General features: G+C 39.9%; 1 protein-coding gene across 1 annotated transcript in view; it reads right to left on the reverse strand.

Moving 5' to 3' along the window:
- Window positions 1-15194, reverse strand: part of GRHL2 (grainyhead like transcription factor 2) — a gene marked incomplete at both ends in the record, with an annotated part of 113389 nt that overhangs the window by 85782 nt on the left and 12413 nt on the right. The window contains 2 exons of the mRNA XM_080694440.1: window positions 1293-1348; window positions 8136-8520. Of these exons, the coding sequence (XP_080550566.1) occupies window positions 1293-1348; window positions 8136-8520 (441 nt within the window). The remainder of the gene's footprint in view (window positions 1-1292; window positions 1349-8135; window positions 8521-15194) is intronic.

Genomic DNA, 15194 nt, shown 5'->3' on the forward strand with positions numbered 1-15194 from the left:
GCCAGTCTCAGTAACATAGGTAGACCCTGTTTAAAAATTTATAAAAAAAAATAAAGTGCTGGACCTGTAGTTCAGCAGTAGAGCATCTTGTGTTCAATCTCTGGCACCACAAAAAGAAAAGGAACACAATAGGCATGAACCACAATCTCTTTTTGTTTAGTGCATTCACTCAAATATTTATTTCCAGAGTGGGACTGTAGCTCAGGGGATGTAGCCTAGCATGTGTGAGGCCCTGGGTTTGATCCCTAGCACAAGAAGGGAAGGGAGGCAGGCAGGCTGGCAGGCTTATTTCTGCTTCAATGCAGGATGGGCCGTTGTGATGATCTAATCGCAACTACTGTGTATCTGAATCACCATCCCTTTCATTTATAGTCTTCAAAGGGCTGAGTACAAAAATGACAAACTCTGTCTCTTAAAATGGCATGTTTATAAGGATTGGGGGAACAATCGTTTTCTACTTTAGATACTTCTGTAATATTTTATTTATGACTTTAACTTTTATACTAAAAGAATTTGAGAACACAAAATAATATTCTTGTTATATGATAAAAATCTGAGGCTCCCGTCTCAGCCTCCCGAGTACTGGGATTACAAGCATGCACCACCACACGTGGCTTAAATATAATTTTAATAAGCCACTTTAATATAATTTCAGAGAGTTACGTCTCTCAAGCCTGTTTGTTACATAGGCTTGAACACCCAGGCTACAGCCCACCTTCCTCATTCCACAACTCGAGAGAGTCTGAGAGGAGTAAGTACTCACTCCAGGTGACAATGGCCGCCCCAGAAGAGAAAGCAGGCCAGGGCAGCTGGCAGGTCAGTGCTCTTCTCGCTGGCCTGACAGTTGATCACATGGCTCTCTGGATATGTAACACGGAAACTATGTATTCCCACATTAGGAGGTTATTTGGTCGAGACTGGAAATAATGGCGTAGAAGTTCATTTGCATAGAGCAAAGAATTGAGGTGAAGGAAATCAGACCATTCAATGAAAGCGTACAAAGAAACCCGGTTTAAAAGTTTAACTCGAATGTCAAGCATGGTGACACATGCCTGCAATCTCAGCACTTAGGAGGCTGAGCCTTGAGCATGTAATCATGCTCAAGGCCAACAGGTGGTCACTTAATGAGACTGTTTCAGAATAAAAATGAATAAATAAAAAGGGCCAGGAAGATAGTTCAATGGTAGAACACCTCTGATTTCTACCCCCAGTAACCTGAAGGGGAGAAAAGGCCTAATTTGGAGGCATATTTGATGAGTCCTCAGTGAAGATGCACATCCTTGTTAACCTACCTTGATGTCTGATCGTACATGTACTCCTCAGCTCCAACTGAAGCACTCCGAAATTTCTGCAAATTTAAACCACAAAATTAAAACGAATAATGCCAAAAATGATAAATTGTCCTATTTTACGCCCTCTTTAGAAGGAAAAGTTGTGTCATTTTTTTTTTTTTGGCATTGTGACTTTTTTCAAATCTCTTTATAAGAAATCACCTTCCTGTCTTTCATTTCTGTGCCATAAACTTCCATTTTCATCCAGCATTTCAAATGTGTCCTTTCTCAGGAAAGATTTCTTAAAAATCATGCCTAGAATTCAGCATACAGTTTATATTACAGAATATATATATATATATATATATATATATATATATAATTCTTCTTCTTCTTCTTAATCAGTCATTCCTTGGATCTAAGAAGATGATCTTCCTAAAATGTTTACCCAGATGAATCCTACTGCACAAGTATTTGTTGACCAGTTAAATACTTATGACAGAGAATCAAATCTTTGTGTGTTTTTTTTTTCTTTTTGCAATCAATCAGCAAAGCATTACCAAAAGAAATACTGACATTATATAAGACATTGCTCTGGCCTCAGAAAGATAAAAAACTGGTTAAAAGAACTGAGTTAATTCATATGAATAGAAACAACAACAAAAAACTATCATGCAGCAAATAACTATGTATGAATGTCTATGTTGAGTCATTCATTCGTTTATTCATCCATGTGTCCTGACAGGAAAAGCATAGACTAGATATTGTCAGGAAGAAAGGTTAGCAAAAAGGGAGAGTTCATATAGTCTGAGGGCTTCACTCCAACCAAAAAGATAAAGAGAACCTGGACTGACTGAAGGAACTGAAAGAAAGCAATCCAGAAGAAAGAGGACCACAGTAAGTCATGACAGAGTGACGATGCAAGTACGGGACCAAGAACTTGGACTTCAAAGTCTAAGTCTTTGCTGTCAAATACAGTAGACACTAGCCACATGTTCTATCTGAGCATACGCTGATTAAAATTAAATAAAATTAAACATTCAGCTCCTGAGACAACTAGCTACATTTCAATCACTAACTTGCCACTATATTGGGTGGCACAAGAGAAAATTTCCATCACTGCAAAAAGCTGATTTATAATTAGGAATTAGAAAATTTTCAAGTCAGAAGGTAGGATGATAAAAAACAAAAAACAACACTTAAGGAAGTAACTTTGAAATAGAAGGGATACATTTCCAAGGTCTGGGTTTGAGGAAAGATGCAGTAATCCATACCAACCATGGCAGATCAGCACTAATAAACATAGCCTGAGTGAACTTATTGCCTGTGCTATAGAACTCTGCAACCTGAGGACAGGAAATCCTATCCTCATACTAAACATGTCGGACTTGTAAATTCTGTCAAGTCAATAATTGGTGATGTGAGAAGATATGATGCTGTAAGTGCTCAAATGCATAAAGAATCATTGACTATATGCTAAACAAAATACAGAATTCAGCTTCAATACAGGAGTTTATGCAGGTAAGAACTATTTAAAAAGTAAAAGCAGCTGTTACAAATATGAATATTTTTTACTTTTTCAAGCTTAAATTTTCTTGAATTCTATTATACTATCTTTATAATTTTTTTAAAAAATAAGTAGATACTCTGCCTGGAAAATATGACAATCATTTGGATGAGACCTTATTACTTGATGGGTTCAAAGGTCCTAAATGATTTAGTATTAAGAATTAGAACCAAGCCGGGTATGGTGGTGCATGCCTGTAGCGCCAGCATTTGGGAGGCTGAGACAGGAGGATTGCAGTTCACGGACAGCGTCAGCTACTTAGTGAGCCCCTCTGCAACTTAGTGAGACCCTGTTTCAAAATGAAGAATAAAAAATAGGGCAGGAGGTGTAGCTCAGAGGTTGAATGCCCCCGGGTTCCATCCTCAGACCCATGGAGGGGGGGGATTAAAACCAAACTGCTGTGTCCTTCTGGTTACAGTTATGAAATTTCTACCATTCCTTGGAAACCTTTCAATATTACTTACAAAATACTTAATGAGGTCAGACAGTGAACATCACTATACCTTGCTGTGATCCCATATAGTGCATCTACAAATGTACCCATTTGGCCTTAGAAAAAAGATAATAAAGAAGGTCTGATAACATTTTTGATAGATTATCCTTAAAGGACATTAGACATTAGGCAGTAGTAAGTATATTTACACCTTGAATATTAGAATTCTAGTTTTGCTCTTAAGCGGGAGCAGATAAAGACATCTGCTAAGAATATACCACAAAAAATAATGATTTTTAATGTGAGAAAAGCAATATCCACACAAGTACATATCTTTGATTAGTCAACAAGCTTTTAAGTCCTATCATTCATTCATTCACTCTTTCAAAAGTATATATACTAGCCGGGCGTGGTGCCGCACACTTGTAATCCCTGCGCTTGGGAGGCTTGAAACAGGAGGATCGCACAGGTTCAAAGCCAGCCTCAGCTGGTTTAAGAGACCCTGTTTCCAAATAACATATAAAATAGGTCTGGGAGTGTAGCCTGGAGGTAGAAAGCCCCTGGGTTCCACCCCCAGTACCACAAAAAATAAAAAATAAGAATAAATTTTAAAAAGTATATATACTATGCATATCCCTATCACTCTGAACTTCACTATGGTTGAGACTACTTAAATGCACCAATATATGTACTGAACATCTATTTTATATGAGGCCTTGTGCTAGGTATGATTAGTACCATAGTGAACAAAAGAGAAGAGGTTCTTGCTCTCCCATGAATCTTTTGGTCTACTGAAGATTAAAATTTTAATTAAACTTTCATTCAAAAAAATTACAGGCTGTGTACAAGCAGTTTGAAGAACAGCAAAGTTCTATGAAGGCACATCACAACTGAGAAGGTAAAAATCTACAACACTGACAAATGACCTTGATGGCCCTAATAGAGTACAGCCCTTCCAGTGGAACAGAGAACAGGCCAACCAAAGACAAGCGGTCAGCCTTAGAAGCCCTGGAGACAATGGCACAGCTGCAACAGCCAGTAACGTCCACTTCACTGGGTGACTTTGGCTTTGTTTACAAAGACATCCCCAGCCTCACTTTTTCCAACCCATTTCCTGAAATATGATTACAGAGCAATCCCATTTCTTTTCTTCTTTCTCTCTTTTCTCTTTTCTTTCTTTCCTTCTTTCCTTTCTTTCCTCTTTCTTTCTTTCTTTCTTTCCTCTTTCTTTCTTTCTTTCTTTCTTTCTTTCTTTCTTTCTTTCTTTCTTTCTTTCTTTCTGGTACTGGGGATGGAACCCAGGGGTATTGTACCTCCGAGCTATACCCCCAGCCCTAATTTTTAGTCTTTATTTTGAAACAGGGTCTCACTGAGTCACAGAGGGCCTCACTCAGTAGTAGCTAAGGCTGTCCACAAACCAAGATTCTCCTGTCTCAGCCTCCCAAATGCTGGTATTACAAGCTGTGTACCACCACACCCAGCTAGCTACCTAGTTTCTGAGTGTACCTACATCTGGCAGGGTCCAATCCAAATCACTCATTCCCTCTTACCACCACACAAATGTACAGAGGAATCCATCTCCAATAGTAAATGAAATTTGATAATTTAACAAAGGTTCCAGACATTTTTACAGTTTGCCTAAAAGAAGCACTATATTTTAGATAAATTGTCCTTAACGAAATTTTCTTGGTGAAAATACTTTAAACTCAATCTTGTGGACTGGGGGGAGGGGTAGAGAGTACTGGAGATTAAACCCAGGGGCTTTCTACCTCTAAGCTACAACACCAGCCCTGTTTTATTTTTTATTTTGAAACAGGGGCTCACTTGGTTGATGAGAGTCTTCCTACCTGCTGAGGCTGACCACGAACCTGTGATCTTCCTGTCTCAACCTCCCAAGGACTAAGATTAGAGGTGCTCACCACTATATCTGGCTTCCAGCTCAACCTTATACCAAGTTGACAAGGGAATGGCCAAAGATCATAATGAATCATCCAATTAGCTTACATCAGGCTGAAACACAATCTATAATGCAAATGCTGATTTCCAAGACTAGAAGAGAAGCTTAACCAGAACCAGTTAGGACATACTTCACATTTAGTTTTTGGTAAGTTTCTTTACTCTACTCCAAAATAAAGCTCCTGACACAATAGCCTCCTTTCACATGCCTCTTTTTCTAACTGATAGCAGATCCCCCAAATAGCATGGTGTTTCCGTTGACATTGGACCAGATCCACATACTCTTCTGTGACTAACAGAATATCTCTATAACACGTGAGAAAATACATCAGTGGCAATCCTTTGGTGAAAAAGCATGGACCTCACATGGGATTGTGGAATGACAGTTTCAGTTATTTGCTTTTCCTACAGAAGCATCCCTGACCACTTGTGGCAAATCAAATATTCAGTAATACCAAAGACTCTTCAAGATCCCTCATCCCATTTAAAAAAAAAAAAAAAAAAAAAGCTTCGTTAATCATTTTAAGCAATATTACATAAGAAACTGATTGTGTGACTTATTTTTTATTAGAAGGATATTGGAAATTTGGCTATAAAGCTACCAAATCCCAAGAAATATGATAGCCTCATAGAGCAGGAAAATTCTTATATCTGACTCTGAGCACTCTGTGATTTCAGAGACTGCATCTGGTGTTCATGAGATGCTAGTGCCCCTTGGATATGCTAGCTCCCCCAAGTGCTGCCAAGAGCTGTTGTCTGCTTGCTAACCCTTTGTGCCTCTTCTCCCCACCTGAAAGATAAGTAATATCTATGAGATAGATAAAGGACTCTCAGATCTTAAACAAACATTTGGATGAGTCATTGTCCTAAGCAATGGAACTACTGAGAATCAAAAGGGCCCACACAATTGTCTCTGAGAATGTAGAGGTAAGTGTGAAGGAGATAGGATATAGGTGCTGAAGCAGGCAGCTTGGTTCAAGTTCCATGCCTTCCACTTGCTGCTAAATGTGTGATAGTTTCCTCATTAAGAAAGCAGAGGTGAAGGCCAGGCGTGGTGGCACATGTTGGTAATCTCAGCAATTGAGAGGCTGAGACTGGAGAATGGTGGTTTGCGGCCAGCTTCAGCTACTTAGTGAGGCCCTTTGCAACTCAGTGAGATGCTGTTTCAAAATAAAGAATAAAAAGTAGGGCTGGGGGGTATATCTCAGAGGTAGAATACCCCTTGGTTCCATTCCCAGTATGAAAGAAGGAAGGAAGGAGAGAGAGAGAGAAAGAAAAAAAAGGAAGAAAGGAAAGAAGAAAATAGAGATGAGCAAGGTGTGGTGGCGCATGCTTGTAATCCCAGTACTTGGGAAGCTGAGACAGGAGGATCACAGATTCACGGCCAGCCTCAGATACTTAGCGAGGCCCTTTGCAACTCAAGAGACCTTGTTTAAAAAAATAAAAAGAATAAAAAATAGGACCCGGGTATAGCTCGGAAATAGAATGCTCCTGGGTTCCAACCCCAGTACAAAAAGAAAGAAAAAAAAAGAAAAGAAAGAAAAGGAAAGGAAGAAAGAAAGAAAGAAAGAAAGAGAAAGAAAGAAAGAAAGAAAGAAAGAAAGAAAGAAAGAAAGAAAGAAAATAAAATTGGTCTGGGGAGTGTATCTCGGAGGTAGAATGCCCCTGGGTTCAATCCCCAGCACCACAAAAAAAAAAAAAAAAAAAAAAATTAAAAAAATGATAAAAATAGGGCTGGGGGTGTAGTTGTAGGTAGAATGCCTCTAGGAGGTTTAATCCCCAATACCACAAAAAACAAAAACAAAAAAAAAACAAACACCAAAGATGACCACGCGGGTACCTACCTCCCATGGCTTTTGTGAGAATTAAATGAGTACACATCATAGAATAATTCTGCTATAGTTTGAATTTGTTCCCCCAAGTTCGTGTATTGGAAACGTAATCCTCAATGAAATGGTGTCGAGCGGGGAGAGTGAAGAGGTGGCTAGGTCACAGGCCGCCCTCCACAAAGGAGCCACGTTGTAGTGGGAGGAGGTTCTGATCAAGAGAGTGGGTTCATCATCACCAGAGTGGGTTCAGCATAAAAATAAACTCAGTCCTCTGTCGTACATGTGTATCTCTTGCCATTGCAACGACACAAAATAGAAGACTATATATTCTATCATTTTACTCGTATAAAATCGTAGAGAATTTAACAATATAGTGACAGAAGGCAGATCAGTGCTTGCCAAAAGCCAGGCAGAAGGGAAAGCATCCAGGGTAAGGAGTTCAAGGGAACGTTGGGAAAAGGGAAATCCCTACATGGTGATTCTGACCTGGGCTACACACCTGTATACAAACCAAAATTCTCAAACTCAGCACTTGGAATTTGGAAATTTAAAACAAACAAGAATGCAAGCAAAAGTAATCGTTTCTGTAAGTTCTATGGGTACCTGAAAAGAAATATGTAGTCTGCAAAGTACAAAGTGCACACGCCTACACACACTGGAGTAGTAATAACACCTCTCCTCTTTCCTGAGTATTTGATCTGCCAAGGTTTTAAAGAATGTGTTTTTTTTTTTTTTAAAGAATAGGCAAAATTTTTATCTGTCTACCATTTGGAAAGTTACAGACTAAAGGAGATAATGTTGAAAACTACAAAGCAAGAAGTTTCCCCGCAGTTTTTTTTTCTTCTCGTAAATATTTAATTTTAAGACTAAAACTAAAAGAACCTGCCCATCTAAGAGGCAAGAAAAATAGGAATATTTTTTCACACACAATGACACACTTAGAATATCAAAATACCAACAAAAATTAAAATCACCTGAACTCACAGTTTCATTCATTTAATCCACTTAAAAAGTGAATGGAATAAATTGGGTGTTCTGGAATTAGGTTCCGGCTGAACCCAGGGAGGAGCAGAACTCACCTCTGTGTTTCCGTCTTTGAAGCTCTCGCTGTAGGTGCTATCTGGGGTGCTGCGCTGGTCGTCCTTGAGATAGGTGCTGTGGGTGGCTATGGACGGCAGGTCGTACTGAGTCTGTTCAAAGATGACCACGCGCTGCTCCTCCCCGTCCCCGCGGGTGTAGTGGCCAGGCTGGGTCATGAACACAGGTGTGAAGTCTTCGGCTTTGACCACGGTGATTCCAGACACCGGGATAATAGCAGGGCTCTCCGAGATGTACTGTTCCCGCTTTGAATTCTCTAGGTGGTCTTGATTTAGGGAAAGATTCACTGGAACAGTCTTTAGGACTTGCACTCGGTTTTCTCCTCCGCTCAAGTTAGCCTGGGCTTCATTGGTGCCAAGACAATTTCTGTGTGTACAAACCCGTCCCCATGATGTGATAAATTAGAAAAATCACCACTTTGCAATTCCGGATAAAATAACCAATGCAAGAAGTAATCTGTGGGTGCTAAAGCACTTAGGGGAAAGTTTGATGGGGAGCTTCACAACAGGAATACAATGGATCTAGAAGTAGGACAGCTACCCTCGAGTACCCCCACCCCCGTATCATGTATCATGAAGCGCTCAGCACCATTGAAAGCACAATAACTGCAGATCTCATAATGCAGATCTAACTTTCAGCCCTCAGAGAATACAGGAGCTGGAAGAATGACTTAATCAACAAAAAGAAACAAACAAACCCAGAATGTAGCATGCCTTACTGACCTAAATTGGTCAGCAAGTCAAAGGCGCGCGCACACACACACACACACACACACACACACACGATGAAGAACAGAAGGACTGTTCTAGATTAAAGTGGCTTTAAAACCATAACAACCAAATAGGATGAGAAGGTCTTGTTTGGATCCCGCCTTTAACAAAGTAAAGAATAATGTATGAAGCAGTGGGATTTTTGAAGCAATTGAATATGAACTGGGAATTAAGTAATATTAAGAAAGTAGTGTTAATTTAGTTGGATGTGACAACAATTTTGAGCATATGTAATAAAATGTCTTTATTTCAGAGATGCAAATCAGAAGTAGTTAGGAGTGAAATGACCTGCTCTCTGGATTTTTTTTTTTAAAAGGAAAAAGGGAAATGGTAGATATCAAGGTAGTGTGAAAAATATCATCATTATTGAAATGGAAGATGGGATGGTTATTTGGGGGGGTATTATACTCTCCTCTGTACTTCTGTATATCATTGAAAACTCTCAAGAGTGTTTTTCAATACCAAGAAGGAGGAGGAGGAAGAAATAAAAATACAGGGATAATCATAGTAACTGGATAAGAAAAATACAGGGATCGACATAAGAAAATTGAATTGAAGTAATTGAATAAGAAAAATATAGGGATAGAAAGAAAAATACAGGGATAAGCACCTACATTTTCTTTAGGCTAAACTTAAGATAAAAAAATAATAATTTATTATTAAAATGGCTTTGTCAAATTGAAAAATAACATGAGTTCACATCAGCATTGAATTACTTGGGGAGTTAAAGAAGTGGTGTAACTGGGCCTAGGTATAACGAGATCTCTAACCTCTTGGCAGGTGCTGAGAGAAAGGAAAGGATTTAGAAAATTAACTCTGAGCAGATTTGAATGACATACTTTCATTTATACTAAAGAATTCTGTGAGAAAGCAGAAGCAAAGAGGAATGTGTGTTAATGGAAGGTTACTGTTGATAAATGATTTTACTAACAAAGGCCTTTTAGTTGGTAAATTTGGCAAGGGAGCACTGATCAATTATTTATGGATTTTTTCCTCTTTTTTCTTTTTTGGTGGTACTGGGGTTCCTGGAAACCCTTCTACCTCCGGGCTACACTCCCAGACCCATTTTATATTTTTATTTGAAAATAGGGTCTCTTAAGCCAGCAAGGCTAGCTTCGAACCTGCGCAATTGTCTCCGCCTCCCAAGCGCAGGGATTACAAGTGTGTGCCACCGCGCTTTTTGTGGATTATTTTTGGATTTATGGATTTATTTTTATGGATTATTTTTAATAATATGAATTATTTTTAATAATATGGAGAGAAAAATATGTTTTCTATGCATCCTTCTCTCAGAGGTCTGAAAATATTTGTGTCTTATTTATCATGTGCTTTCTGGGGCTGAATGACATCTCTCATTAATAGAAATGCTCAAAATCGGTTCTTCCAAGAATTGGGCTTTTCTGGCTTCTCTCTGTAAAGAAGAAAATCCAGTAGCCTCTGAGCTTACCTATCAAGCAAGACTTGGTGTTTTTAGCTTTGATTTTTCATATAAAACTTCAAAGTGAAGCTCGAGGAAAGAATGGCTTCACATAAGCAAAGCCAATAGGAAGAAATCTAAACATCTCTAAGTCTGTCACAGATCTGTAGAAATAATCATCTAAGAAACAATCATCTAAGAAATAATCATCTAAGAAACACAATCACAAGTCTACAAATATTCTGTCTTTAAGCACAACCCGTTTTTACGGTAAAAATCAATAGAGGGAATCATATGTAAGGGGCAGTGAAGATTTAGAAATCATGTTTCATCTGAATCCAGGTAGCAGGTTAACGCCAAAACCCAGACCACCCATTTACATCAACATTTCCTAAATCCCATTGTTGAGAACATTGCATGGAATGTTAATAGAGGTTTCTTTAAAAAAGAAGTCCATGATAAAATCAATGTTAAAAAAAAAAAGAAAACAGAAAAAAGATTGGCATAACAAGACCACCCTGAGTGAACCCAAACATCAAGAGCCCAGCAAGGGCCCTGGGCATTCCTTGTCCTGTTTAATTGGAACCTAGAATTTCCCAAACTCATTTTACCCCTTTCCTTTGAAGGAAAAATCATATTGCTTGTGGGTAATGTCCCACAGGTTTATCTACACTGATTGGCTACCAAAGCAATTACCCACTTTCCACTCTGGACAACCATGATATTATTGGCTTTGCCAAAATATTCAAATGTTTCTATAGTCTAGTTTACACCAAAATTCTTAATTCCTTAACCCATGAAAAACATAGTAATTCTATTTTATTCTGTGCTGGGGATTGAACTCAGGGACATTCTACCTCCAGGCTATACTCCCAGCCCTATTTTATTTTTTATTTGGAAACAGTCTCACTAAGTTGCAGGGGGCCTCACTAAGTAGCTGAGACTGTCTGCAAACCTGAGATCCACCTTTCTCAGGCTCCCATGTAGTAGGATTACAAGTGAGAGCAACCACACACAGCTAAGGCATAATAATTTCAAACAAAGAACATAAATCAAACTATCTTTTGGTGTTCTTATAATGCATAAATAAGCAAATTATAGGGTTGTAAAAATCCAGTTGAATTACTATTACTAAATCATCAGGAAGTAATACATTCAGACACCACACTATTATGTGTAAATATGCCTCTGTAATAGTATAATTCACTTTAGAACTTGATGCCAGAGAACTTCAGAAAAACATTCAGAAACTGAGTAATTGTAACAAAATAAGAATTATTGTGAGATGCTCAGTTATCTGTAATATAACTTAAAATTGAACCAAATATTAAGGAAATATGCTATGTAAAAATGGTGCACTAGTTAGACTATTTTAAAAATTAGATCATACCACTAAGAATCTGTTATTTTTTTAAGTAGCAGCTTCTGTTTACAAACAGTTGTAATGATATCATGCTAGCACATGGCACCTTAATTCATGAATATGCTGCAAACCAAAATAATACCTTTCCAGAAGATGTCGACGGAGGAAAGTGGCACTTATAAGTCCCGCTAACAATTCAACTCTACTACCACAAAACCAGCGCCTTTCAGAGCCAGAAAACACCACCAGCAAAGAAATAAAAATGGTAAATACAAGGGACAGAGAAAAAGGGCTGGAAAAACAAGACACCGGAAAAAAAACCAGCCTGAAGTGCGGCGCCCGCACGGCGCGGAGCAGCCGGAGCAGCCGGAGCAGCCAGAGCCGCAGCGCGGATTGGGGGAGCGGCGGAGCGGAGCGGCCTGAGCAGCCGGAGCAGCCAGAGCCGCGTCGCGGAACGGCTGGAGTGGCCAGACCCGCAGTGCAGAGCAGCCAGAGCTGTGGTTCAGAGAAGTCGAGCAGAGCGGCCAGAGCTGTGTCGCGGAATGGCCGAAGCGGCTGGAGTGGCCAGACCCGCGGTGCAGAGCAGCCAGAGCCGTGGTGCAGAGTGACAGGAACAGCTGGAGTGGCCAGAGCCGTGGTGCGGAGCAACCAGAGCCGCGGCACAGAGCGGCCGGAGCGGCGCAGCCTACATCTCCCCTAGCAGCACCAGGCTCCAGAGAGGAGGGAGACTCAAAACAGAGCTCAAATCCAGAGAGGAGGTACTCTGGCCTCGCGGCCTAGGTTGCAGAAGCAGTGTCTTACTGCTGGCGGCAGCGGCAAGTTCACCGGACGGCCCTAGACCAACCCACTCAACCAGCCACCAGGCGCCTGAGAGGAGGGATGGACAGCGAGCCGAGGTGAGCAGGTGCTGAACAGCTGGGCAGCAGTCAGCAGTTTTGTCGGTGCAGGGAACATCTAAAGCTCCCAAGGGCTGGGCACAGCACAACTGGCAAGGACTCAGAGCGGAGTTCAAAACAAGAGAAGAAATACGCCGCATCATGGCCGAGGGCGTGGCAGTGGTGCCATATTGCCAGTGGCGGCAGCAGCGAATCCACCGAGTTCACTACAGCTCCATCAGCGCACTCAACAACCGTGAGTCAAATTGCGGCCACTAGGGGAGAAATCCCAGTACTGCACTCCCAGGGACTTGTGCAGATAGTCTCCCTGGGTCAGAGATTTTAGCAGTGCAGCCCAGTGGGGGAGTGGCAGTGGCAGAGATATCATACCATAGTCACAACTCCCCACTGGAGAACGCCCAACTTGGCACCCCCCACGGTCTAAGCAGCCTTGATTGACTCCCTGAGTCTGAGACTTTGTGATACAACCCAGTAAAGGAATAGTGGTGACTGAGATACCACAGACTCAAGATCCAGAGCATCTTAAGTGAACTCGTAATGACTCAGGGAAGAAGCCAGAGAAGGCATAAACTTCCAAATCATGGGAAAGAGAAATAACAATGGAGCAGTGAATGCAAACAACCCCACAACATCAGAATCTGATAACACAGAAATCCAAAGATCTCTAGAAGATCAAATTAGGAAAATAACTTTAGAAATAATAGAGGACTTTCGAAAAGAATTTAGAGAGAGTCAAAAAGAGATAAAGGATGCAATTAATGAAGTAAAGGCCTCAATTCAAAGTATAAACAACAGATTAGACCACACGGAGAATAGAATCTCGCTTCTTGAAGATGATCATTCTAAAAATGAATGCATAGTTTCTAATTTAGAAAAAAAAAACCCCGACAGCAGGAATCTGACATTGAAGAAATATGGGCCCATTTCAAGAGAGCTAACCTAAGAATAATTGGAATAGAGGAGGGAAAAGAAGGTGAAACCAAAGGGATCAACAATCTCTTCAATGAAGTAATAGCAGAAAATTTTCCAAACATAGAGCAAGAGGTCGATACACAGGCCCAGGAAACTTATAGAACTCCCTTTAGACAGGATCAAAGAAGAGGATCCCCACACCACATAATTGTCAAAATGACTAATGTAGAAGCCAAGGAGAGAATCTTAAAGGCAACAAAAACAAAAGGCCACATGACATACAGAGGCAAACCAATTAGAATCACTCCAGACTTCCCAAACCAAGTTATGAAAGCCAGAAGGGCTTGGAGTAACATATTCCAAACTCCGAAAGAAAACAACTTCCAGCCAAAAATTTCCTACCCAGCAAAACTATCCATCAAATTAGATGGGGAAATAAGAAGCTTCCATGACAAACACAAACTAAAGGAATTTATGTCTTCAAAACCAGCGCTAGAGAAAATACTCAAGGAGATTAACTGCAAAGAGGAAATGGGTAATACACGCCAGAACCAAAGAAACAAGAATTCCCATCCATCAGACAACTAAGCAAAGAAGAATAAACAGTATCTCAAACAGAAATAAGATCTTAACATGTTGGGAATTAAAAATTATCTCTCTATAATCACACTGAATGTAAACGGCCTCAACTCCCCAATAAAAAGACATAAAGTGGCAAAATGGATTAAAAGCCAGAATCCATCCATCTGCTGCTTACAAGAAACACACCTTACAAGTAAAGATAGGAACAAACTCAAGGTAAAGGGCTGGAGCAAGGTAATCCATGCTAATGGTACTCGAAGACAAGCAGGAGTAGCAACTATGATATCAGACAAGTTAGACTTCAAACCCAAGCTTATTAGAAAAGACAAAGAAGGTCATATTTTACTGGTAAAAGGAATAATCCAGCAAGAGGAATAATCCAACAATCATCAACATTTATGCCCCAAACATAGGGGCAGCTACTTTCATAAACCAAACTCTTTGTGACATGAAGTCACACATAAATCCCAACACAATAATACTGGGAGACTTCAACACACCTCTCATAATACTAGACCGATCTTCCAGACAAAGGGTCAGTAAAGATGTCTCAGAACTAAAGAACACCATTAACCAAATGGACCTGTTGGATACATATAGAATAATTCACCCAATTACAGCAGAGTTTACATTTTTCTCAGCTGCTCATGGAACCTTCTCCAAAATAGATCACATCCTGGGACACAAAATGAGCACTAGCAAATTTAAAAAATGTTACATACTTCCCTGTGTCATTTCAGACCATAATGGAATGAAACTAGAAATCAACTATAAGAAGACCCAGAGAAACAACATAAACATGTGGAGACTGAACACCACACTTCTGAATGAAGAATGGGTCATAGAAGATGTAAGAGGTGAAATCAAGAAATTCCTAGAAACAAATGAAAATAAAGAAACAACATATCAAAACCTCTGGGACACTTTGAAGGCAGTATTAAGAGGAAAATTTATAGCACTGAGTGCTCACATAAGAAAAACAGAAAATCTTCAAATAAATAGCCTTATGACACACCTCAAAGCCCTTGAAAAGCAGGAACAATTGAACCCCAAAGCCAGCAGAAGACAGGAAATTATTAAAATTAGAGCAGAAATTAACG

This window comes from Muscardinus avellanarius (genome assembly GCF_963383645.1).
Source record: "Muscardinus avellanarius genome assembly, chromosome: 4".
Lineage (NCBI taxonomy): Eukaryota > Metazoa > Chordata > Mammalia > Rodentia > Gliridae > Muscardinus > Muscardinus avellanarius.